At 36.9% G+C, this 25,705-nt stretch overlaps 3 protein-coding genes across 3 annotated transcripts; 2 read left to right on the top strand and 1 right to left on the bottom strand.

The window, feature by feature from the left end:
* Positions 1 to 6,760: 6,760 nt before the first annotated feature.
* On the top strand, positions 6,761 to 15,065 carry prkab1a (protein kinase, AMP-activated, beta 1 non-catalytic subunit, a). The gene is made up of 8 exons (XM_032570553.1): positions 6,761 to 6,902; positions 8,591 to 8,773; positions 8,901 to 9,070; positions 9,190 to 9,283; positions 10,150 to 10,264; positions 11,461 to 11,594; positions 11,811 to 11,879; positions 13,148 to 15,065. Exons 2-8 carry the CDS (start codon positions 8,624 to 8,626, stop codon positions 13,223 to 13,225), a joined length of 810 nt encoding a protein of 269 aa, XP_032426444.1. The 5' UTR covers positions 6,761 to 6,902; positions 8,591 to 8,623; the 3' UTR covers positions 13,226 to 15,065.
* Positions 15,066 to 15,190: 125 nt separating this feature from the next.
* Positions 15,191 to 18,884, top strand: LOC116724811 (phospholipase A2-like). The gene is made up of 4 exons (XM_032570554.1): positions 15,191 to 16,363; positions 16,649 to 16,796; positions 16,909 to 17,042; positions 17,324 to 18,884. The coding sequence occupies exons 1-4, from the start codon at positions 16,315 to 16,317 to the stop codon at positions 17,440 to 17,442; spliced, it is 450 nt and encodes a 149-aa protein (XP_032426445.1). The 5' UTR covers positions 15,191 to 16,314; the 3' UTR covers positions 17,443 to 18,884.
* A 3,309-nt stretch (positions 18,885 to 22,193) lies between these two features.
* On the bottom strand, positions 22,194 to 25,152 carry LOC116724946 (protein phosphatase 1 regulatory subunit 3B-like). The gene is made up of 3 exons (XM_032570743.1): positions 25,021 to 25,152; positions 24,828 to 24,916; positions 22,194 to 23,893 (listed from the first exon to the last, which is right to left on the bottom strand). The coding sequence occupies exons 2-3, from the start codon at positions 24,839 to 24,841 to the stop codon at positions 22,906 to 22,908; spliced, it is 1,002 nt and encodes a 333-aa protein (XP_032426634.1). The 5' UTR covers positions 24,842 to 24,916; positions 25,021 to 25,152; the 3' UTR covers positions 22,194 to 22,905.
* Positions 25,153 to 25,705: the final 553 nt, after the last annotated feature.

The following is a 25,705-nucleotide window of genomic DNA, read 5'->3' as shown; positions in this document are numbered from 1 at the left end:
GCCTTAAAATGGCCGAAGGTCATGGGGAAAGAGGTGTCTGCCATGAGGCTACCTTCCCACATCAAGCACATGAAATAGTTGTTTACATCAAATGTTATTGTGCGTTGGTCTAGAAGTCAATCTTCAAGGACCACTATCCCGAATGTTTTACTTATTCCCCTCATTCAATACAACTGAATGAAATGATGGTTCATCAGCAGGCCTCTGCAGAACTTTGTCTTACTAATGAAGTAGTTGGACCTTTTGGATCAGATGTGTTGGAGCAGAGACGTCGGAAACTGGAAGAACACCGGCCACGAGGGCTGGAGATGGACAATCACATTATAAGTTATCTGGTAAGTGGAAAAGGACAACCAGTAAAAAGGATAATAAAAACTTTAATTTGCAGCCAGATAGTTTTTAAACCTTTCCTACATATCCATTGTGTGCATACAATGATTGGACTTCAATCTTGCAGTTACATTACTCCAAATATTAACTTGGAAATCAGGCGGTTGAGATAGTGAACTAATCATGCAAAAAGTGTGGGAGAAAAATGGTTTTGATGGGCATATTATGTAATTGTTTCATAACAGATTCAATTGCTAGTCTCTTGACCGTGCTAATTGATGCACAAAATGCTTGGTCAAATGTGAATGAGTTTGATCATTTAACCCAAATTAACTGAAAATATATTCCTGATGAAAACATTTCCCTGAAAAGACGGAAATGCCAGCAATATGTGATTTAGTATTTGCATTTTATGATTCTAGTACCTTTTTCTCAAATGATAAAAATGTTTATCCAGTAAAGTAACTGACAGTAAAACATATATCTCAGTTTTTCATTGTGTGTTTTCTTCCTGCAAAGTCTTTACACAAAGAAAGTATTCGCTGAAATTGAAAGGTTAGAGGCGAACACAGAGCAGAATCCCAATTGTTCCAGTTCAGCATCTTAAATTTGGTTATACATTTTGCAGTCTTTTGTAATGGGTACCAGGGTTCCAGACCCGTCAGCAGCAGATGAAGCTGAAAAACAGCATGTAAATGAGTACACGGTCTGTGTTACTCCAATTTCTCTCAGCTTATTTATTGAACAAACCAGCTCATTTGACTGTCAATACAGCCCAATTTATAGTTCAGTAATTTACTGTACATATTAGACATATTCCATCATTGACATAAACATCAACATTCGCTTTCCTTAAACCAGAAATAATCCCATAACATCATATTTTGTCACAATTCCCTCAGGTAACATGTACCTTCAATTCACTGCACTTTATATGCATATTTAATCACACACAGTGACATATTTCATGGGCATGTATCTTAAAGTTATTGTAAACTGGCATAACTATCTTAGAATTTAAACTACTTTAATTAAGTGAATGCATTACATCACAATTTAACCTTTCATCAGTGTTTAGAACACAAATAAACCCTGGAGCCTGATAACAGCATATTACTCTCATACCATGGAATATATATATCCCAACTTCCTTTATAAGCGGTTACTGTTAGCGGTTGCACGTATATATTCCGCTATTATCTGCCGCTACGGTGTGCTAACCAACTAGCATCACGGTATGTTAGCTACTTCCTCTAGCCGCTGCTGGCTCCGAAACACAAAACTCTTTCAATATCTTTCACACATTGACGCATTTCCTTAAACATTTCTCGAACAGTACCAAATAATCAAAAAGTACTTTATTAAAACAAACTTGAAGGTTATTCTCACCTGAAAAACAGCATGTAAATGAGCACACGGGAGACGCAGTCTGTGTTACTCCAGTTTCTCTCAGCTTATGAGAAACGGCAGAGCAACAGGCAGCTCAGAGTCTCCATGCGCCACCTACTGGTGAAACACCATTACTACACCCATCGTCATTAATCCCATAAACATTTAAAGAAATGCATGCTCCTTTTTTTCTATTGTGAGCACACACCCGTGGGCATCACACTTTATTACAGCTTTGGGAGCTTAAATTCCAAATGAAATGCAAATTTTACCTTAATGCGAATAAAGCACTTTGGCACACTGAGCAACAATGCCAGAGTAAGATACTACTGGCTTTTTCTCTGATTCAGTAGTGGGTATAAATATTCCATTTATTCCTCATGCCAAGGATTTATGTGTGTTGTGACTCTCAATGCACTGACTCCAGTCTCAGTCCACTCCATCTGAATCTCCTCACCTCCGAGGTTCGAACTGTACCGAGCCACTGCCACCCCCATGCTATACTTTGAAATATTGCTTAAAATATTTCACTCTGAGATTCACTTTCTGAAATGAGTGACAAAAATTGCAAAACTTTTCTTGATATTCTAAGTTTTTGAGCTGTACTTCTATTGTGGAAATGTTTGCCAAGCAACTCTGGGTAAAGAAGTAGAAAAATCAGCAGATTTACTCATCTCTGTAGTCTACCATAGCCAGATGTAATAATATTATTATAAAAGAATTCATTCTGCATTACTCAAATTTGCGTAAAGGTTATGGATTTGTATATTTTTGATCTAAGTACATATAAACAGTTTTATGTAATGAGGTGACAGGTGATGAACCAAAAGTAACCTTTTCTTCATGGATTAGTTCTAATTCTTTTATAAGACAGAACAAAAGAAATATTGACAATAGAATGTTATAAATCTAAAAACTGACTTAAGGGAAATAATCATCTGAACAACTGCTGTTTGACTCCAGAGTTTAGGACCTAAGATATATATCCTCAGCACAGACTGAGGATGAATGTCTGCTTTTAAACCAAACAAAAGAGCAGTGAGTGTTGACAGAACAGATGGATGACGCCATAATAAATCCCAAATTTCTTACTCACTTTAAGTAGGAAATTTGCTGAGTGGAGGAATTCTACTTGTAACACTCAGCTTGGACATTAGGTTGTCAATAGATGATGGGATGAACAGTGCTCTGTGAGATATACAATGAGCTGAAAAACCATTGTATAACATAAAACATTTAAGTGAGACAAAAAAGCTAATGCATAAGAAAACTGTAACCTATTACTAGTGAGCCACTTACATGTATATGTTACGTTTACTGTCTTCTGAAAGCAAGTGGTTGCTCATTATTTTATTGAAGGGGAATCAGTGCAAAGGGGAATGAATACACATTTTTTAAAACGGTGCCCTCATTTTCCAATTACCTTTAGAATTGTGACACCACTTCATGTCAATCACAAAAATACACATAAAATAAAAATTTGAAAAATTTAAAAAAGAGTATTTTTAACATGAGAAAATGTGCAAAACCTTAACGGTTGTGTATACTTTTGAAAGGTATTGTATAATAACTCTCCAAATTAGCTTGTGTCTTACCATTGCTAACTGTTTTTGTACACATCAAAACTATCAGCAAACAACACCCACCTACCATGCCTCTGTAGTCATGTTTTAAGCAGCATCTCCCTCCACCTCCCTAATATTCTAGCACAAATAAAGAAAGCATCCAAACCTTCTCTACTGAGTTTTTCTTTGGAACCCCCTTGGTCTCTGTAGCTGACACAAGACAATTACAGCAGCAGGCTTCCAGAGATCCATTCTGGTTATTTTCAGACCAAGTTAATTTAATGACATTTGATGAAAGGTGGAGACGTCATTAAGAAGGGTCATTCATCTTCCTTCTGCTCTGTCTACACGATATGCAACTAGACGGTGGGATACACATCCATGTATACAAGAAGCAAACACTCCCAGCTTGTAAAATTAGACAAAAAAGCAGTACAGAAAATAATTAGATTTCTAGAAATGAACACCCGCTGTGAATAGACATCTGTGCACCACAGTGAACTATGTCCATGCCAATAATTAGGCCTATGTCCACTCTGAAAGTCTTGGTATCAGGCCGGTGGGAGACTTTTATTTCCCCAGTAAAAAATAAAATCAGTCCAATGAAACTTCGATCAAACATTTCTGCTAGAAAGCTTCCTTTAGAAAAAAAAAAAACAGCTCCTCATTATGTGCCAAATCCTCCAGTATCTACAGCCGCCTGTGTCCAGAATCTCGCTGTGCTAGGGTGTTGTTTATGGGCAAACATTTGGTGGAAAACAAAAGTGATGCCGTTATAAAATTGTGTAGGAGATAAAAAATAAAGCTGATTTTTTTTTTCTAGCTTTGCCTACAAGCTTAACTCTGCTAAAAGTAGAAGGATGGTCTTACAGAACAATTCCAGTGGATGTAAAAGACCGAAAGATCCAAACAAACAAGAGTCTACTCCAGGGGCGCTGGTGTAGGGGAGCAAAGTTATGACAATTCCAAGGGCCCCTGACCAACAGGGGGCCCTCCACAATTTTTTATTTTTTTTTATTTTTTCATAGAAATTTTAAAAAAAGGGGGCCATGTCAATTACAAAATTAATTATATTGTGTTTTCTAAAATTGTTATTAGCAGTAAAAAAATAAATGTTACCCCTCCCAGACCAAAAAGCACACATTTGCCCTGAACACCCCACTGGATCTGGTTCCTGCTTGGCGCTTCAAGGTGAAGGTGTTCAGCTGTGTCAGTGGAAGACAAGAACGACTGTGGCAGTTACTATGCTGCTAAGAAAAATAATAAACTTAAGTTTTCAAAAAAATAGAGAGACAGAGAGAGAAAAGGGTAAAAGTGTCAGTTTGTAACCCAGTTTTTCTCAGAGAGGTGGTTGGACTGTGTGAGATGATCAACCATTCAGCATAGTTAGTTTAGTTACAGACTACTGTTTGCCTTCATTTCACTAACATTTAATGAATTAAGGAAATAAATTACCAACATATTCATATATTGAACTTGTCCCTGTACCTTTTACAGCACTTAACAACAGATGAGTCAGTCAGCAGCAGCTCTAACCCATGTCCCTCCTGACCCGTTCTCTCCTGAGTGAAATTAAAGCTGCAGTATGTAACTTTTATATATATATTTTTTTTTTTTACATATTTGCTAAAAATTTCATTATGTTGTGACAGTATGGTATAGAAATAATCTGTGAAAAATGTATTTAATCTGCCTTCTATCTAGAAACAACTAATCAGAGACAGTTTTAGAGTTTTAGTGCTGTCAATCACAGTCTCATGTGGCTGCTCATCCCTATGTTGTAGCTAGCGCAGCCTGTTGTGAATGCTCAGTCTAGTTTGCATAGCTACCATTGACAGCAGATAAACATTTTTCTGTAATGATAAATTGTTTTTCCACCATTAGCACATTTACCAGTGAGTTCTTGAGGTTAATTGACAGCGCTAAGACCTTCCTACTAGTTATGATTGATTGTTTTGGTCAGAACATTGCATTACTTTAACCAGCAATAGTAATTCAGGGAGGAGGTGGAGGAGATTGATTGATTGTTTTCACAGATTATCTGTCTCATAACAAACTGTCACGAAATGGTGACAGCTTTAACAAATATGGAGAAAACATATTTTTTTTATTAAAGTTATGTACTGCAGCTTGAATAAAATGCAACTACATAGCATTTTTTTAGAAGTCTGGATTGCTTTATGTATATTTTGCATGTTGCCTATGACTGTTGCTCATGGGGAGAGACATGTCAGTAAGCTAAAACTAATAGAAAAAATTTAAGCAACCTACTTGCATACTGTATATGGACTGTTGAATGTAACATTCATGAGCAGTAAATATTGTGCTAGTTATCAGTATTGGACCAAAGAAAGCAAGGCAGTTGCAAGCCTTTAAAATTGTGATGCTTTTGATAGACAGACTCAAAAAATTGTAACAGCAGCTGCGTGGGAGGAGGGTGGGTAGTTAAATCTTTTGTCATGGGGCCCAAGATTCCTGGCAGAGCCCCTGGTCTACTCCGATAGGTATTGACATTGTTATCAATATAGGTGTGTAGCTTACCTTGCAGAACCTGCTCTTACGGCCTGTTGGAAGTAGTTAAGGTTAGCAACTTTTTTTTACCCTGCAACGAGGAAAATAGACGCTCTAACAGAAGTGCTCCACCTGCGTTTGAGCAGTTTTATGAGAAATGGATTTTCAATAATAATTTTCAGGTCACTCAGAAGTGTTTTGATCAACTTTAACAAATATGTGAGTGTTCAATTATTATGGTCTTACAGTCTACCATTCTCTAATATTAACAAAAAAAATAATAAAAAAGTCTGTATCTGATCTCTGATCCTCAGCTAATACTCTTTGCCCTCGGCTCTTAAGACCGTCCAAGATAAACTCTGTATTTTCAACAATCAATATTTGTATAAAACATTTTCAATATTAAAAAAAAAAAAACATTTCAAACTGAAAATCAGTGGCAAGATTTAAAAATTGGTATTCACAATTGATGTCTGAGCAATATGAGTTTCAGACGTTTTGCAGAGCAGAATAAGATAAAATGTAAACCTACAGATGCATAGATTTAGGCTAACCAATGCAAAGCACAGCAGCATTCTAAGGAATTTAAGTGCTGAACAAGAAAATCATTTGTCTTTTTTTCTATTTCACAAAACTGTACAACGTTTTGTTGGACTGTCAAATAAAGTCTACATAAAACGCAACTAGGTTGTTGAAATGTACTAAAATACAGTCCAATGGTTGTGAAAACTTGTAAAGCACGGTTGTAAAGAGGTTTTGCTTGAATATTAACGTAATGTATGGCACTTGAGCCACACTGCCATCTAGTGTTGGATAAACAGAATTACATCTATTACCTCAAAGATGCGAATTTCTTCAAACAACCCAAAATAAACGCATTTGGTCAGAATTACGGAATACTTTTTATATCACAATTTTAACAAGAGTTGACTAAAAATTTTTACACGTATCGGTTTTTCTCAGTTGCTATGTATTTCGTTTAGATCGTGTGCGCTTGCGCAGATGGGGGGCGGATTTGTTTTGCTGGACCCTGTCGTGTTTTGTATTAGAATCCATCGAAATGGAGTTTATGAGTCACCGGCATCTTCGACGGTGAACGTTCCTGAGGTAAAAACTTTACACGTTCATCTGCATCTGTAATTGCTGTTTTTGTAACGACACCTGTGTGTTCATATGCTGTAGTATTTAAACAGCCTCTTACCAAGCGAACGCCGACGTGCTGATGGAGCCTTGTTAGCTTCAGTCCAACATGTTAGCTTTGACCCTTTGTGGGTTTGCTCTCTGTCAATAAACAGCATGCTTGGAAAGGAGCAGTGATGGAGATTATTAACGTCGGGGTTTATATTTAGCTTTAACCCTGCCGTTCCTAAAATATGTACAGAAGCTGCGCAATGTTGCTTATTCTCTCAGAAAACAACTACGTTTAGATTATTTTGCTAAACCACTCTTAACTCAAATATGAACTGATCCAGCCCTGCGTTTTGCTTTTCACCCAGTAAAACGGATTATTAAGTTCTTGTTGTCAACCTAAAAAAAAAAAATTACATATAATCACTAAATTCTAGTACTAAACCTGCCTTAGAGTTGAAAAAAAAACACTTACAATTTGGATTGCTATACAACGTAACATAATATTGGAAATATAATGAATTTATTGATGAAAAGAATAAATACTGCAGTCTCATAAGACTTGAGACGTTTTTATTGCATTAAAATAGGATAACAAATTGATATATATTTAGGGAAAGCATGACTAATCATAACCAATCTTCTATAGTGATAACCTCGTGGTGCTTGTTGTGGCATTAAACTTGTAAAACATGCAACAATATGCACAAACGTATCCACATACATACGAATAAATTATTTCTTTTTTTGTGGTTTGTTTTATTGTCAGTTGTGACTAAATTATAAACAAAGACAATCTAATATTAATACTTTCTTTGACAAGTAATTACATTTGGAGAACAAGATTCAAACGTGGTGCATAACACTTTAAATTTCATATGTACAAACACCAATATCAATTGTCAAGATTGAGCCCTAAGGATTTAGATTTTCTTTTTGCAACCTTAGAACCAGCCTTAGAATCACAGTTCAGTCAGTGAGTCGATTGTGGGATAGCTGAATGGCCCACGCTGGGTCATCAGCAGGACAGTGATCCTAAACACAGCATCAAATTTACAACAGGAATGACTGAACACACACACACAAAAAACAAAAGAATAGTTTAGTCAAAGCCTAGACTTCAATCTACCACTTCTTACTGACACACATGGCAATGACTCCGCACTTCCACACCTGCGTGGAAGATGATGCTCAGGTTAATGGATCTCAGGGAATCTTATTTGTAGACTTATTTTAGGTGATAATGAATACTTACAAGAGGTTGGTTAGCTACAAGGAAACTAACAGGGTCTCCACACAAACCCCGAGGCTCTTCACAGAGATAAGAATTCACGCTGGGAGAAATGTTATGCGAGGATCATGTTGAATCTAAAATAACATGTTGGTTATACTGCTCAAATATGAACATCTCTCATAAAATGCTTCACCTGTTGAATTCCTTTATCCTTCATGGATTTTATTGTCTAAAAGTATATATATCTGTGTGAAGATGTAATTTTCATCATACCGGTAACATGAAAATTAAGCTACTGCGCCTAGAATCTACAATAAATAGCTTCTGTAGACCTTATTCCCACAGCAGCTGTCAATGATTAATTAAATTGTTTAACAGAAAGCTTTATCGGAGTTTCCGATGGCTTTACACAACTTCTTAACTCCACTCGCAGTGAACTTGTGACGGCCTACAAGAAGACGAAACCATGGGGAACACGAGCAGCGAGCGGGCTGCAATGGGCCATGGGGAGAAGGCTCAGCGGAGAGACAGCCGGGGCATCAAAGAGGGAGAGAGACCCAAAATCCTCATGGACAGCCCAGAGGATGCTGATATTTTTCACGGAGAAGACATAAAGGTATCCATTGATGTTTACTCAGAGGCACATTTCCTTTCATGTTGACAGTTTGAAATCCAACTCTTATCATATTAAAGGTAAAAAAGCCCCAAGAGGATCTATCGTATCGCTCTGACGTGTGTTTTAGGCCCCTCTAGAGAAGGAGGAGTTCCTTGCCTGGCAGCAAGACCTGGAAGCAGACGATAAAGGCCTGGCTGTTGACCGACCAACCGTTTTTCGCTGGACAGGGGATGGGAAAGAGGTCTACCTCTCTGGGTCTTTCAACAACTGGGCCAATAAGATTCCCCTAATAAGAAGGTGGGAGCAATGTCCTAAACTCAGCGGTTACATCCTCCATAATTTAGTAATGTTTAATTATTAATAACTGTACTTACAGTTTTTTAAATGTTTTGTTCTTTTTTCATCTTCCTTCCAAGTCAGAACACATTTGTGGCAATTGTAGATCTACCTGAGGGAGAGCATCAGTACAAGTTTTATGTAGATGGCCAGTGGACCCATGACCCAACTGAGGTAAGCTATTACATCTGTCCTATTACATATTTTAAGCATTTAAAGTTTAGCTCTTTTGGGACATGATGTTTATGATTTCTGCTGTTTATAATTTCTAAACTTTATGAAATATTTAGTCATTTCTTCTGGTAAAAATATTTAGTCTTTTAATCCATTAAAATAGCGTGTACTCCTTGAAAGCTAATTGCTTTCATTTTGCACCATTCAAAGTATAAGAAATTCAGTCATTATCACATGTTAGCGTTTTAATATTTTCCCTATTTTTTTTGTGTAAAATTTCAGTTTACATCTTAAACTGGATCACTTTTTCTCTCCTAAAGCTTTTGACATCATTGTTCAGAAAAAGAACTAAGTTTGAGATTTTCTAGAAACAAAATTTTAGAGGGGTTCTCAGATATTTGCGGATTCTAGCATTCTGGGCGGTTGTGGTCCATAACTTTCACAAATACCAGAGTGTGTCTCAGAAAATGTGTCCCACTTCTCAACTGATCCTAATGAAAAAGTCAAATCAGGTTTTCAAAGACGTTTATAATGAATCTTTGCTTTTAACTCACTGCCGCTTCCACATTTTTTACACCTTGTAAAGATTTCTGCTTCACTCCTAACACACTTCTTAGCTAATTAGTGCTGATCCCCTCAGGTTATAGTTTCCACTCTACATTTGCACAAAGTGCAAATTCTCTAGTTATTTCTGGTAGCTCCTATAATTAAAAGCACTTTTAGATGTACATTGGGAGGTCATTATTGGATCAAACAATTAACTTGGGCTTCGGATTACAAGGAATGTGGTATTGCTTTAACTAGTGGGTTTCTTTTTGTGTTGTCTGTGAAGTTTGTTTATTTGACCATGTCATGACTTTTCACAGCCTGTTGTGACCAGCCAGCTGGGCACCGTTAATAATATCATCCAGGTGAAGAAAACTGACTTTGAGGTGTTTGATGCTCTCATGGTGGACTCACAAAAATCCTCTGACATGTCAGGTGAGAGCTAACAACTGATCACAAAAAAAATCACTGAAGCAGATTCAAGTTTCTTAAAGCATAAATTTAATACCATGCATAGAAGTCTTTATTTTTGTGTTATTGCTACGTAAATTGATTAATCAGGCACTGTAGCAAGTTCAACTTTGGCAATATAAAATATAGCCTCAGGTAAAAGACACAGGAACGAATAGTTTGGAAGCCCTGCTAAAGATTTTTTAATTTTTTTTTTATAAATGACATAAGCGTATCTTTTTTGCAGTAGCATAATGTCACATTAATGGCGTAGAAAAATCCAAATATGGTCACATAATCCAGCAGGTTTTAGCATGATCTTTTCAGAGTACTGTGCTGATTGGAGCAGAAGTATTTTAATTCAGCTAAATTGATGTGTTTGCAAGCATGAATAACTTTTTTGACGTCATGCCGCACAAAGTGTATACATTTAAGCCTGGACTTTGACTAGGCCACTCAAAAAGCTTCATTTTGTCTTGAGATGTTTGAGCCATTCAGACGTGGACTTGAAGGTGTGCTTCAAATGATTGTTTTTCTGCACATTACAAGTTCTCTTGAGCTTAAGGTCACAAGCCATTGTGAACGTTCGCCACAGTTCCATGTTTTCTCCATTTTCAGATAGTAGCACTCACTGTCTGTCTGCAGCTACACAGACTCAGAAATGAAATGAATTCCTTTAAATCTAGACTAAAAACCAACATGTTTAGTGTTGCTATTGAACCATAATAAATGAGAAACTAACCAACATTTTGATGTGTAATGACGGCACTTGTTTCAGTTGCTGAAACCAAAGTCAAAGTTCTTTGACTTTGTATGTTTGCGTTTTTATGACATGAAGCTCTTTGAACTGCCTGGTTGCTGAAATGTACTATACAAATAAACTTCATTGATTGAAATGACTTTCTAAATCTCTACAGATATAATTCTGTAACTTTCTCATCTGATTTTTTCAGATTGGATGCGTTGCTTTTTTATATTTGTTTTCTTCATTATATCAGACATGGTCTATTTAAGGATTCTACAGGCCAAGCTGTTGCCTTTGTTGCACCATGATAAAATGTTAAAAATTTAACAGATGTGAATACTTTTGCAAAACTTTTTTGATTGCCTAATAATATTCTGATTTTTTGAAAGGTAAAAGGTTTGTATTAGTCCAACCATTCTTTTTTTTCTTTTGTTAGACCTGTCCAGCTCTCCGCCCGGCCCATATCACCAGGACGCTTATGTTCCCAAACAGGACGAAAAGTTTAAGTCCCCACCTATCCTCCCTCCGCACCTCCTCCAAGTCATCCTCAACAAAGACACTGGAATATCTGTAAGTGGATCAGATTTGAATTCAGGATTGCTCTGGTTGTTATTTCTTAAATACATTTTACCAAAAAATGTGTGATTGCTTTTCTTTATCTTTCTATAAGTTTTAAACCTCTTGGCCTATTTAGATGCAGTGCATCTAGAGTACAAAATACATCTGCTCCAGTATTTTTCTTTCATTTGTTACTTACTGTTTTTTCTTCCATTTTGTTATCTTCAGTGTGACCCTGCGTTACTTCCAGAGCCAAACCACGTCATGCTCAATCACCTTTACGCGCTTTCAATTAAGGTACGGTTCATACTCTTCTGAACTACTGAACTACAAAAAAATAAATATATATTCTATGTTGTCAATGTATTCTCACTGTGCAACTGCTGGTGTGGGAAATCTTTGTGAGAAATGACCAGCTTTTATGGGTATTTTCCCAGAAAATGTTGACCTCTACCATGGATAGTGGGCATATGTACTCAGCCTGCAGAGCGGATCGTATCTGTGGAATGCCAGCAGTGATAAGATGCTGGCACAAGGATTACAGGACAGACTGAAGGGCAGATCATTTCCCTTGCTGCACCGCTCTTAAGTGGAAAAACAACCAGAAAGTGCAGGCCAATGTATAAATAGAGACTGTAGTTTCATACTTAATGGGGGAAAAACAAACGAGCTGAGTTCACATGGGAGAAGCTAGACGTAATTTTTCATTTAAGGTAGGGTCTGGTTGATAAGTTTTTGACTCTTTCCAACAAAATGTTGAGTTATTAAGGTATTTGCTTTGTGTCATTTTTTGACTTGATTTAAGGCAATTAAAGGCACCATAAAATGAGCTAGATAATTTCTATTCTGATAATTTTTTTGAATAGCAATTTTGTTTACAGGGCATCTTGCATCCATTTAATTGTTTTCGGTTGTTGTGTTTTATTTGGATATTTAAAATACCTTCAGCTTCCAGTGTTAATTGTTCTTTAAAAAAATAAAGTTTATTGGTCTTTGAGAGGGCCGACTTACAATATTATAGCGTTGTCAATATGTGATTTGAAAATGGTCTCGAAACAACAATGTTAACGTTTATTATATATTCCTTTATTTAATCAGGTAAACCCCGTTGAGATCTAGATCTCATTTTCAAGAGGGACCTGAGCAAAAAATTTGCAATACATAACAATAACAATTGCAATAATTGGTGATACAATTTATTGTGCAACATATTTTTTTTACTGTGACAGGTCAAGTGTTGTTGTCTATATTTACTGGAATCATAAGGATTTCACTGAGGAGTTCAATCAGGGCAGCCAAACACAATTGGACATCACAGTTTTTAGATTTTTATTTGTGAAAAAGATTGTAAATTGTATTATTCTCTACTTTTCAACAATGCAGTACTAGATGAGCGTTTGCCACATAAAATTCATGCAAAATACATTGTAATTATTCTATATACCATGAGAAAATGTTAAAAAGTTAAGGGATATGCATCCATTATACTCCTGATGACCTCAAGTTGTGGAAGTGAAATGCTTTTAGGTTAACCTTTCCTCTGTCTTGTGTTTATTTTGTCACAGGATGGAGTGATGGTGCTTAGTGCAACACATCGGTATAAGAAGAAGTATGTCACCACTTTATTGTATAAGCCCATCTAATGGCCATGTTTTATTCCAGTAGTCTGTGCATGAACTATACACCAAGTGTGTAGAATATTTCCTCCAATCGTTTTTGAGTTTCTTCCATGAAATAGAAAAATTAGATCAAACCTGTTAAAAATCCCTCACCTGTTCACATTGTTCAATCCAAGTTGAACAATGAATGAAGTGGGATGAATGAAGGACTTAATAATGATGTGATTTTTATGAGATTTAAACATAATCACAAAATTGTAATTCTTTACAGTTTGTTAGAGAAGATTTGTTATATTAAATTAGACAAGTTGAAAGGCATTTCAGAGACATCTTCAAACATAAAAAACATTTCAAATATTCTTTATGAATATCTTTTGAGAGGATATTCATACACATTTTGATGACATGACATTTAACTTTATAAACTTCTAACATAAGCATTGAAAAGCATTACAGTTAAATGGATATTTAATGTAACCTTGTAACCTTTTTGTTGTTGCAGCCAAAACTGTTACAGTGGTGCTTGAAAATGTATTTGAAGTATTTTTTTTTAACATTAATGACCAGAATGAGCTGCTCTTTTTTTTTTTACTTTTAAAGAGAAATCCTCAGGCTTTAATCAAAACTTGACTATGGGAAGACAGACAGGTGCAGAGGGGCAGAGTGAAGGAATATCAGAGTCTTCTCTGGTCGCCAAAGGAGATTACTTAGAACCTCAAACTGAGAGTTGTTAAATCTTATCAGGCTAAAGCCTCAGACATGGTTGCTGTCTGCATCAGTTTCATTCTCCACTGAGTGAAGAATTGTGGGTAATCAGCCGTTGCTAACAGACTTGCATCCAGCCCCCTCAAAAGTAACAATCCAGTGCCTTCGGAGATGATGCAGTGTGTGGGTCGAAGGCCCGAAGCAACACAGTGAGCAATACGAAGAAGGCTGCAAGAAAAAAAAGTCAGTGTCGTGAAAAGAGAGTATTGCTTTGTTTTTTTTTTGTTTTTTGTTTAGTTTGTTAGAATTTGCATTAAAAAGTCAGCAGACTGATTGGGGAGAAAAAATACAACATAAAAGCGATGATATAGAGTAAGAATAACATTTACTTTGAGGCAACAAAGAAAAGATTCTAGAGCTTTGAAATAAGCAATTATTTCATAAATGAAAATAAAAACAGTTAAAAGCTGTTCGATTTTCAAGCACTACTGAAAACAGATGAGCACTTTTATAGTGATTTATACTCTGCATATCTAATTATTGTAAAAACCCACCTAAGGTTGTAAATGTGTCGATTATTACATTCCTATTTAATATGCCTTTCCTTGTACATTAATTTGCAGGGATATTTTTGCTTTGCAGAATATATATGAAAGCAATAATGATTTGGTAGGACACGGAAACATTTTAAATCGAAACATATACATAGTTGTAATCATTAATCATGCTGATAGAAATATGTGTAAATAAGGCTGCTGTTTTCTTTCCCATGGTTGAGAAGACAAAACGTCACCAATCAAGAATGTGAACCTTCAGGTTACAGACTGAACATATGCACTGAGGCAGTTATCTGTGTGTTCTCTTCTGCTGGTTATGTTGATGGGGAAATGTGCCGAGCACACAAGACAGAGATAATATATTTTCTAGAGCATTTAGAGATGATATTATTTATATTTGAGTTGCTGTAGATCATTCTGTTGATCCAGATTGTTTTTATTGTGTCGATTGCCTTGTATGGTAAAAACCATTTCACTCGAAAGTTTAGCTGTTGATTTGATGTTGAATTTGTGCACTAACATGACGATGTATCGGAAGAGTAGAACTGATACCTCTGCCATATTTTTCTGCATGATGAAGATTAAATTAAGATCACATCCAACTGTTGTCCTCTGTTTTGTTAATCAGAGTGTGGAATATTGAATATTCAAAGTTCAATTTAAAAAATAGTATATTTTTTTTCTAAACTGTATTAGGCAATTGATTAATTACTTAAGTAATGATGGGCAAAAACAGGTAAACTATGTAACTGTAAGCATCACTAAAACAAGTGCACCAGGAAATGATTACAAGAGAAGAGCTGCATGTCCATCTGTATAACCACATGTCTTATCACTGTAGTTTCCTCAAAATGTGATTTATCAAATTCTATTCTTGAAATCTGCCCTCTGGTGGAGGATCTGTGATCTGGAAAGTACCAGTTTCTGGTGCCTGCACCTTTTGTGAATCTGAGCTTCAAAAATAAAAAGGAAATCTTTTTTCCTTTTTTTTAACAAGTCTTTTATTGACTCAGGCAATGCTGCTTTAAGTTCATCCCAAAATTATTTCTACCCCAGATTTGATGTAATCTTTTAATTTGACCAACATGTTTCTTCTGACTGGAAGTTACAGATAAGTTTTGTAGTGGTCCAACCAGAGTCACGGTTTCTATGGACTTTCCACTTTTTAAATTGAAATAAAAATGGATTTCTCTATCACCCCATTCTTGGTTAATTAAAAATAACTTTAAATTCACCAGATGCTTGAATAATGTCTGTCTTAACTATGTATCATTGAAGATTTCGTTGAAAGATTGTGAAAATGTGTCCATCAGTTTCAGTTGTGATACTCTTGGTACGTTGGCAGAATTTATGAGTCATTGCAACAACATGCTTCAACAAGAGTTTGACATCTTGGGGGGTGAGGGAAGCAAAAAAACTTCCTCTAAATGTGTTTCCCCTTAAATGTTGAATAACTGGACAGCTAAAAGCATGGATATGAGAAGGAGGGAATGCATGTACACAGAAATAAGTCATAACCTTTGAATTACTACAAAAAGAAAAAAAAAACATGAAGATTTTTCTTGTTTAATTTCATTCAGGATGTGTAAGCAAGTGCTATTTTGCCATACTGATGAATCAGCAATGAGATTCTATGACTTTATGGCAGAGATCTTGGCCTTAGGAGATCCGAGCTTACAAGGTGTGAGAAATCTTTAACCTTTGCACATGCCAGCTTGTTTTGTGAGTGTGAATGCGTGTGAGCTGGTACTGTATGGACAGCTGACATCCAAGGACCCAAACATGATGTATATAAAGGGACTTTATGTTTGAGTGAAAGTCACTGTCCGACTGAAGCCTCTCACTCACAGAATGAATGCCTTTTATACTGTCTTCCTCTTGGCTGTTGGTCTCTCCGTAGGTGAGTACAATTTCACAGAAATTGCCAGACTGTAAAAGTATTTATACCCCCTCAAATATTCAGTTTTCTCAAAATGCAAAACAAAACTTTAATGTATTTTCTGGCTTGCTTATTCGACAGCTAAGCATAATGCACATTTTCTTAAATTACAGCTGCAAGTTTTCTTTCAAATCAAGTTTATTTGTATAACACATTTAAGCAACAAGGCAGTTCGAAGTTTTCTAAGTACTTTTACCATACATATTCACATTTAAGTCACAATCATGTCCTGTTATTTTTCTACAGCCCACTCTCTGGACTACAAGGCTCTCCACCAGTTCAGGGCCATGATCCTGTGTATGTTGCCTGATAGTTGGCCTGCTCTTGACTATTCAGACTATGGTTGTTACTGTGGATACGGAGGCTCTGGCACACCCATTGATGATCTGGATAGGTCATTATTTAAGCCGCCTCACACTAATACTACTTAAAAATATTGTAATATCTACAATATTTTTTATTTGTTTTAAAGATTGCGGTGCTTAACAATTTGTTTTTCCATACAGGTGCTGCCAGGTTCATGACCAGTGCTACAGTGACGCCATGCAGCATCCGGAGTGCTGGCCCATCCTGGATAACCCTTATACCGAGATTTACTCCTACACCTGTGATGAGGCTAACAGAAAGCTCACTTGTACAAGTGAGTTGACTTTTTTCTAGAGTTGCTAACTTTTAATCCTCGATAGTGAGATTGAAGCATTTTTCCATCATTTCAAGGTGATAACTTTCACTCGAAACAGAGAAGGCAGTGCTGCAAATCTGTCATTGACTTGTGTACAGTGGATTTACTCATTCTACTTTTTACTGACTCAATCCATATACACTTCTCACTTTAAGCTCTGTCACTGCACTGTTTTCACCAGTATTACCTGGGTGTCAGCGATTGAAAACTGACTGATACTATTGCTTTCTCTTCTCTAGACCAAAACAATGAATGTGAGATGTTCATCTGTGAGTGCGACCGCAAAGCCGCAGAATGTTTCAGCAGGTCAGAGTGGAACCCCGAGCATGAGCACCTGCCAAGTGACCAGTGTCAGTAGAGTCCTGCACAAACAGCTGTGTCTAGCAAAGAATCTGTGCCACATCCATTTACAAACTGCTATACTACTTCATCTGGCGTCATTCTGAATCACAGTGACCTCACAGGACCATTTACTAAAGATATGATTCCTGCATGGCCTTTTAAGCATCCATCTTTTCTCCATCTGGATGTTTCAGGTTGGACTTGCTGCTATATCTCACCCTAAATGTCATCATCATGTTTACCATCCACTTGAGTGTGATGGTAATTGCAATTTTTAGTGCAGTTTGCAGTCAGCAGAGGGCACTGTTCCTCATTTATCCCATTAGTGTGTCGGACGACAGAGAAAAGCATTGACTTGCTCAACAACAGTTGTTCTTCTCACTTTATGTAACATATCTAGAAATAATAAAATACTTTTTCCAGAGGAAAATAAATATTTTCTCTTTCATTACCTAAATCCTCAAATTTTTCACTTTTAAGTGGTCTGTAAATTATTGCAATGACCTTAGTAATTTTTTGCCAAAACTGATTTTGGCAACAACAAAAAAAAATCACTTTTGGCAAAACATGGCTTTAGCCATAACTTTAGGAAAGTGAAAAAATGTTAAACCAATTTTCGTGTAACTATTCTGGTGCTTTCCAATTGATTGCATCATGCTGGCAGCATGACTTAGTTACACAATGTTTGCAATAATATTAAATTCCTATTGCATAATTGGAAACAGCTTGGTCTTTATCTTTGAAAATGACAACAAACTTTAGAAGTTTAATTCATTTTAATTATGCTGTCAATATCTGAATCAAAAACAAGATGGTTATATAACTGCAACTGAAATGAAGATTCACATAGACTTTGGTCACCATCCAGCCTGTTTGGCAAACAGGCAAAAATTACCTCATTCCTGGTTATGTTCTCAGCCTGGCAATGCGTCACCTACTTTAACAACCCACCGTTCGCTCGTTGTGATTGGTTGCTGAGCCTGCAGCCCACTGAATCACTCTTTAGGGCCATTTCTCAGACAATGCGTAAAGCTCAGCAGCTGGTAGCTGACGTCTGGCCATAGTCCAGCTGAGGCTGCTGCTGGCTGAAAGATAAAATGAGAGGAGTGACACACTGACAAAAAGTGATACTAGACTATTGAAAGTTTCTCAAGTTACGCCCTTTGTATATATTTTGCTGTTATGGTAACTAAAAGTGCCAGTACTGCTGATAGGTATCAGTACAACACCCAGACTGATTTATGAAGAATTCAAACCAATATTTTAACAAATATGAAACATATTGCATGTACATATTTTAAGTTATAAAGACTCCATGAGTTTACAAAATTTTTTGTAGATTATATCCCAATTCACAGTGTATGGGTGTATGCTGGCAATGATCGATGATGCTGCATCCAAATATACTGCTGGGATATCTTTGTAACCAAGCTCATAATTCTTGCACTTTATCGATTTTTAATTTTTTTTTTTCACATTTAAACCACAAATGTTTGGGTTGCAGATCAACACAGGGTTTTACCCAATTGTGAAGCGGAAGGAAAAGTATACATACATAGTTTTTAAACAATTTGCAAATAAAAATCCAAGTAGATTTGGATGCATTTGTTTAGCTCCGTTTACTCTGATAACCTAAATAGAACACAATGACACAAGTTTCCCTACACAGTCAAGTATAAACTAGAGTCTACTTTTGTGTACATATTTTGGACAAAGTATCATAGTGTGACAGGAAAAAAAAAACTCCTTTACACACCATCCTCATGGTGGGTCCTGGTAGCAGTGTTGTACTATAGACTTTTTCAGCAGGGAGGGGGAAACTGCAATCCAGGAAGTAAAGCTATTAGCACAACACTTGAGACTGCAGTTGAAATTAATATCACAGGACAACAATTCTAACAAATTTAATAACTCAGATTTTGAGTTACATTCCTTAGTCTCTTTAACTTTAGACAATGTCGTTTTGGTAGATTTTTGAACAAGAATATCTAAGATAATTTTCTTGCTCCAATATAGTCGATTGCAACAGTTGAACTGCCTCCTCAGCATGCTATCTAACTCTCCAGAGGCCTGTTAAGGAATAATTATTTGAGTAGAGGGTTTGATCAAGGTAACATCTTGCTTTTCACTATTATTTCATCCAATCTACTTGTGTATTACTGTTTCAGCTTCAAGTCTTTAAAAAGAAATTCTAACTTCTATTTCCAGGATGTTATTGGCTGGTAACAATAATGCCCAAACTCCAGTTTAGAGCATACATTTAAATTGTATCATGCTGAATGAGAAGCACATGCTTGTCATATTTGACTACTCCCTTATAATTTACATTGAATTGCTCCTTACTTTCCTCTAATTATTAGCCTTTCCTCTGACTCTACATTTTCTCATTCCATGAGCTGTATAGTTGGGTTTCTGTTATGAAAGGATTTAGTGATCCACACTCCCTAGAGGTTAGAGTTTCAGCAGAGCAGTGTTTGCACAATGCCACACAACCACAAAAGAAAAATTGCTTCATATGTGAATCAATAGGCTTCATTTAGACACATTTAATGACCGGTGTTGTTTTCATTTGGTTAGGTTGGTAATTTATCTTTGTTCTGCAACACTTTTAATTATTGTTATATAACGCCCAGAGGACTTGGTTAGAACCTGTCAGCGCTCCTCCACAGGTATGCTGACACCATTTGCTTATACCAAAACAAGATTCCATATAAATTCTCAGATCATGCACAGCATACGCCTCTCATCTTACAGATGTACCTATGTCAGATTAGATATTTAAATTTTACCCTACTGTGATGTTTGAGCACATAAATTCAAATAGCTATACCACATGCTAATAAACAGTGCCAATTTGGCTCATATATAAAAGATCAAGCTTGTTGTATTGTAATGGCTTGTTAGATACAAATAAAATGTGAGAGTGCATGTATCTTTCAATGCTTCACAACTCGTTGTAGTGAATGTCTTTTTGTAGCCAGACGCCTAAACTGGATGCTAACTTTGTTTTACTCTCAAATACAAGAGGCACTACTTCCCATTTTGTATCTGGACAAGATTTACTCTTTATTGTACGCCACAAAAAAAATTCGGAGGACTATTTTCTGATATTTTTGAATTATTTTTGATGTGCAGTTGTAGGGAGCATAATTGAAAAATCACTGATGTGAGTAAAATGTAATGAGTCTACCAAATAAATCAGCTTGCACCAAAATCTGCAATTAATCATGGTTAACTACAAAAATTGTGGTGATTAATCACCAGTTTAAATTGCTTGACAGCAATACAGTAAACACCCCAGAATGCTTGCGCTTACTGATGCTGTCTAATGTTCCTGGATTTGTTGCTTTGGGGTTCCCCTGGGACAGTGCAGAAGGTTTCTCTTCCTTATCTGTTTTGTTTTCAGTTTGCGTGTAATAGTGTGTAATAGCAATGTTTTCTGATTCTTAAATGGGCTTTAACTTATTGCTTGAATTAATTTGTTTAAAAAAAATATAACTTCTGAGAACACTCCTTTTCATAACACCCAGCAACCTAAATCCAACCTGTTCTATTTGTATTTGTTTTGGAAAACATTTTATGAAACCTTAATATTAAATGAAACCAACTGCATGGGAATGGCTACATGAATGCATTCCACACATTCTCCTTTTGCAATAAGGAATTAGGTATTGGGTTAGGTAAGGTGCAGGTGGAATGCCATACAATAAACCTTGATCTTTTTCTCTTTTTGTCACATTTGCATCCCCAAAATTCTATGTATTTTATTAGAATCCTATGTTAAAGATAATGTTAATGAAAATAATGTGATTTTTAAAATTCTTTATTTGCTTTTATGTTCTGAGAGTTCTGGAAGGTTGATGCAACAACAGAGGATCTTTAATGTATTATGGTGCTAAGCAGTTCAGTGAATAAAATACGGTTCTTCGTTTATAAAAGTCTATTTTCTGAGCTACGGGGAGCCAGTGGAAGAAATTTAGAACTGAGGTGATGTGCTCTATCTTCCTGGTTTTGGTGAGAATGCAAGCAGCAGCATTCTGGATCAGCTGCACCTGCTGTCTGACTTCTGGTCTACACGTTTGGGCTGCACATTGGCACAGTTGGTAGCACTGTTGCCTTACAGCAGGATTGGTCTTTTGGTTTGAGTCCTGGCCTGGAGTCTTTCTGCATGGAGGTTTTATGTTCTCCCTGTGCATGTGAGGGTTCTCTCTGGATACTCCAGCTTCCTCCCACAATCCAAAAATGTGACTCTCAGGTTAATTGGTCTCTCTAAATTCTCCTTAGGTGTGAATGTGTTTGTGCATGTTTGTCCTGTTTGTCTCTGTGTTGTCCTGTGATGGACTGACGACCTATCTAGGGTTTTCACCCGTTGACCCTGAAAGGATAAGTGTGTTTGCGAATAGATGGATGGATGGTCTACCAATCAATCTATGGTAGAAAAGTGACACTGCACCTGGAGGTGATGAAATGATGCTGTGGGAATGCATGTTTTTCTGCAGTAACAGTGAAGCTGGTCAGAGTTGATGGGAAGATGGAGTAAGCTTAACACAGAGCAATTACAGAAGAAAAACTGTGAAATGTTACAAAAAGATTATGGAAAAGATGTTCACGCTCTGTTTGTTATATCTGAGCTGAAGCTATTTTGCATAGGACTTTGCATGAGAATAGTCAATTTATTTAGATGTGCAAAGCTGAGAGAAACATACCAACAGCCTAGCAGCTGTATTTCAAGTATTGTCTCAGTTGTGCTGAATAAAAATATATGCCTCACTTTTCAGATTTTTATTAGGAAAAAAATACAAAGACCATGCATCATTTCTCTTAAATGACAAAATGTGAAAAAGATCAGATTATTGTAAACAGATCTAATACAACATTTCAGTTGCTACTACAAGCTTGTATACATTCACTTAGGTTGAAACAGGACAGCGGCAGCCTGAAGGAACTAAAAGTCAAGAAAAAAAAAAGTGTGACCTGGGTGGAAATGAAACTAGAGAAGCAAGAACTTTCTCACTGTAGATGCTAAGATGCTTTGTAATGACTCCACCCTTTCTCATAAATACAAGTCCGTACAAAAGGAAAGTACGTACCGTCTCAATTTTGTCAAACCAGTTATCTATAGTACAAGATGTAACAATTCCAAGAATGTTGAAGCCAAGGGAGTGTCTGGGACATACTCTTCAATCTAAACTGTTTTCCCAGAATTTCCTTTTTGCTTTGTTGACCTGTTTCTGTCTGGTATGCCTTATTCAACAAATGGATACACAGCAAGAATCTGATCCAATGTAGATAACACACACTCATTTCTTCAATGTATTTGTTAATAAGATTTTACACAAACACATTCATTTTTAGTTGAAAAAAATCTCACTTCAGCAGAAGTTAAAAAAAATAATAATTTAATACATTATTCACATTACAGTAGGGTATTCTGTATCCAGAATCATATTTGTGCTGACATAACACTACATTGGGTGTTTTACGCCATCCAACATAGTGGTTCGCGGAGTGCAGACTTAAATCCATTGCTTAGCAGATGACTGTTGAAGTATGTCAGCTTCTCACAGTTTTGGAGATAAGAAGAAAACTGTGAATAAACAGGTGGCTGGTACTTTGAAAGTGAGGGGTAAAACTGCTTTGTATAGTCTTTGCCAGGACATGATTCACCTTTTTCCCTCAGCACTTTGTAATTCTGTCCCCTGTTGTCATCCCGGTGAAGCACAGAGCTGAGCCCTGGGCTGGATGTGAAGCAGAACTCGATCCACTCTATTTTGTCTGTAATTTGAGGCAAGCATGCTTCAAAGAAAAACACATCTACATCAAGGCCATTGACTCGCCTCTGCTCCAGGAATTTACAGGGAATGTCTTTGAAGGTGATCCATGAATCAAAAGTCATTTTCATATTTACAGTGTTTTTTGGGCAACTATGGAAAACACACACTTCACCTATCAAAGTGTTGTCTGAAATGCTGCAGCTCTTCATTTGTACACATTTCTCTTTCAGACGAGCAATAAATGCATCAGAGTCCTTTGTAGGCTGAGGGAAACCCAGACGAAACTTGGGCGTAAGCGATCCATTTCTATTTGCAGGATTTTGTTGGCCTTCCAAATGGCGTGGACAGGGATTTGTTGCTGGAGTAGGGGGCGGGGATGGGGGTTCGGGGGTAAATACATGCTCAACAGTCAGTGCCCGTCCCACCTCATCTGCAAATACCACACGTTTCTTGTGCGCGCTGAAGCTGTACTTGCGAAAACAGCTCCGGGGAGTTGTAGGAACATATGATGAGGGTGGAGAGGAGGACAGATGTGCAAAGCGAAGGCTGGTTCTTCGCCCAGGATAGTCGTTTGGTGGATAAAATCGCTGCGTTAGTTTCAGAGGAGCCATGATCGTTGGCTGAAGAGGCTGGTGCTGACCCGAGTTCACTGACAGTTTGTCTGGTTTCGCCACAGGATAGGGGTGAAGAACTCTGAGAAGGTTCAAAACAACCATGATTATAAATATGGCAGTATGATTTTCAGCATAATCATATTTGTGTGAATGCCATCAAAAAGAATCATAATCAGGCATAAGAACATGACCACATTAATGTCTAATAATGTGCTGATCCCGTAGCTCAAGAAGGCATGGGCAGCACTAGAGCCCCGATGTTGTGCTGTTGCACCAACATGTTAGCAGAAAATTGCAATGTGGGGCATTAATGGAGTGAACTTGTTAGTACAGCAATTACTTGACTTGACTGGATTAAAATTTGGGGACCAAGTAAACACCTCCAGCTCATTATTATGCTCTTTAAACTATTTAGCTGTGTTGCAAGGTGCAATATTTTGCTTTAAGAAAACACAGGTATTAACATATAGGTATTTAGGTAGACAACAATGTAGCATCCACAGTTATATCAGGACCTACATTTTCCCAGCCAAACTTTACTCAACGCCTCACAACCTCCGCACACTTGCCTTCTTGCCAAAGTGAATTCTTATGCCATTTATCCCCAGGCAAGACATAAGCACACGCATACACACCCAGATATATACATAATGTAGGTGAAAATGTGATTTATCACGTTTTTCACTTCTCATCCATCAACGTGTCTTGGCCATGACCCCATCGCAGGTTCACTGCTGTTCCTTCCCTGGGCCCCATTTGATAGCTACAGTGCACTGCAGACCGGCAACACACCACAACAACTACAGTTTGCAAATGTCCTGATCTATTAACCCAGCAATCGCTATTTGTTTTTAGTGAAACTAGCTCAAAGTCCTACATTTGTCTTCATTAATTGTCAGTCAAAATATTCACTTGTTTTTATGTACATCTATATACCACTATGACAAAATTATTCTCTCTTCTGGTGGTTTTAATATTATGCCTGATCTCTCAAACTGAAAATAGTAACTTACCTTGAGCTACTCATTGTCCCACTGCAGATTTACGCTATTTTTCTGTTCTTTAGGTAGAAGGCTTTGAGCTAAGTCGGCTTGATCTGCAACTGAAAAAACAGATAAAGTATGAACATAAGCCATCCGTGCAAGAAAAGACAAGCATCTAACCAACAATGTGATTGTATTTTTAAGTGTATTATGATATACTCACATATCATACAGTAACATGTAGTTTCTCAGGTGAGTGAAATAGTAAAAATAAAGACGAGTGTGCAGTCAGGCAGCTTCTGTTGTGTCTGGGGTCTGTTTTGAGTTTTGGGATTAAAAAGGAGCGTGCTCTGTGACATCACACCCGCCTGAAGCTATAGTTCAACCAATCGACTGCAGCTACTTTGTTTCTGTGTCCCGCCTTCACAGGGCCGTCTAATGGGTTGTTTATAATGAGAACTTTCCTTTTATGGAATTCTTCTCCGATGACAACATGGTTTTGGGAAAGAAAAAATAATACAGGAAAATAGGTCAAAAATGTGTTTAAGGAAATCCCAGCAGATTGCATCAAATCACTGACATGCAGCACTCACTGCTTCTGGACAAGCATGTAACGTCAATGAACAATTGCGAGCATTGTCTGGGTTTCATACTTTAGACAAATTCCTCATACTGAGCATTTATGTAGCAACAGTAGAGAGGAAAATAGAAATAGGCCTCCAGAAGAACCTGGTGCAGTTCAAGCGACCATCTGCCACAATTGAATGGAAATTTCAGAAAACAGAGCAGACACACAAAACAAAGCAGACCTGATGTAGGAGTACATACCTGAAGAAAGAGAATGTTTATAAACATTACAAATCTGAAGAAAAATCATTTTGAAAATGTCTGACATGTAATTTATGTAG

The sequence above is a fragment of the Xiphophorus hellerii genome, chromosome 8, assembly GCF_003331165.1.
Source record: "Xiphophorus hellerii strain 12219 chromosome 8, Xiphophorus_hellerii-4.1, whole genome shotgun sequence".
NCBI classification, from domain to species: Eukaryota; Metazoa; Chordata; class Actinopteri; order Cyprinodontiformes; family Poeciliidae; genus Xiphophorus; species Xiphophorus hellerii.
Note: the sequence above shows the minus strand (reverse complement) of the source record. Positions and strands in the feature narration are given on the sequence as shown.

What these genes read in the sequence shown, in the direction of transcription:
- prkab1a (XM_032570553.1), top strand. Translation starts at nt 8,624, where the DNA reads ATGGGGAACACGAGCAGCGAGCGGGCTGCAATGGGCCATGGGGAGAAG. An exon ending in GGACCCATGACCCAACTGAG is followed by an intron (nt 9,284 to 10,149) that starts GTAAGCTATTAC and finishes GACTTTTCACAG; the next exon opens with CCTGTTGTGACCAGCCAGCT. An exon ending in TTTACGCGCTTTCAATTAAG is followed by an intron (nt 11,880 to 13,147) that starts GTACGGTTCATA and finishes ATTTTGTCACAG; the next exon opens with GATGGAGTGATGGTGCTTAG.
- LOC116724811 (XM_032570554.1), top strand. Translation starts at nt 16,315, where the DNA reads ATGAATGCCTTTTATACTGTCTTCCTCTTGGCTGTTGGTCTCTCCGTA. An exon ending in GGCTGTTGGTCTCTCCGTAG is followed by an intron (nt 16,364 to 16,648) that starts GTGAGTACAATT and finishes ATTTTTCTACAG; the next exon opens with CCCACTCTCTGGACTACAAG. An exon ending in CCCATTGATGATCTGGATAG is followed by an intron (nt 16,797 to 16,908) that starts GTCATTATTTAA and finishes TTTTCCATACAG; the next exon opens with GTGCTGCCAGGTTCATGACC.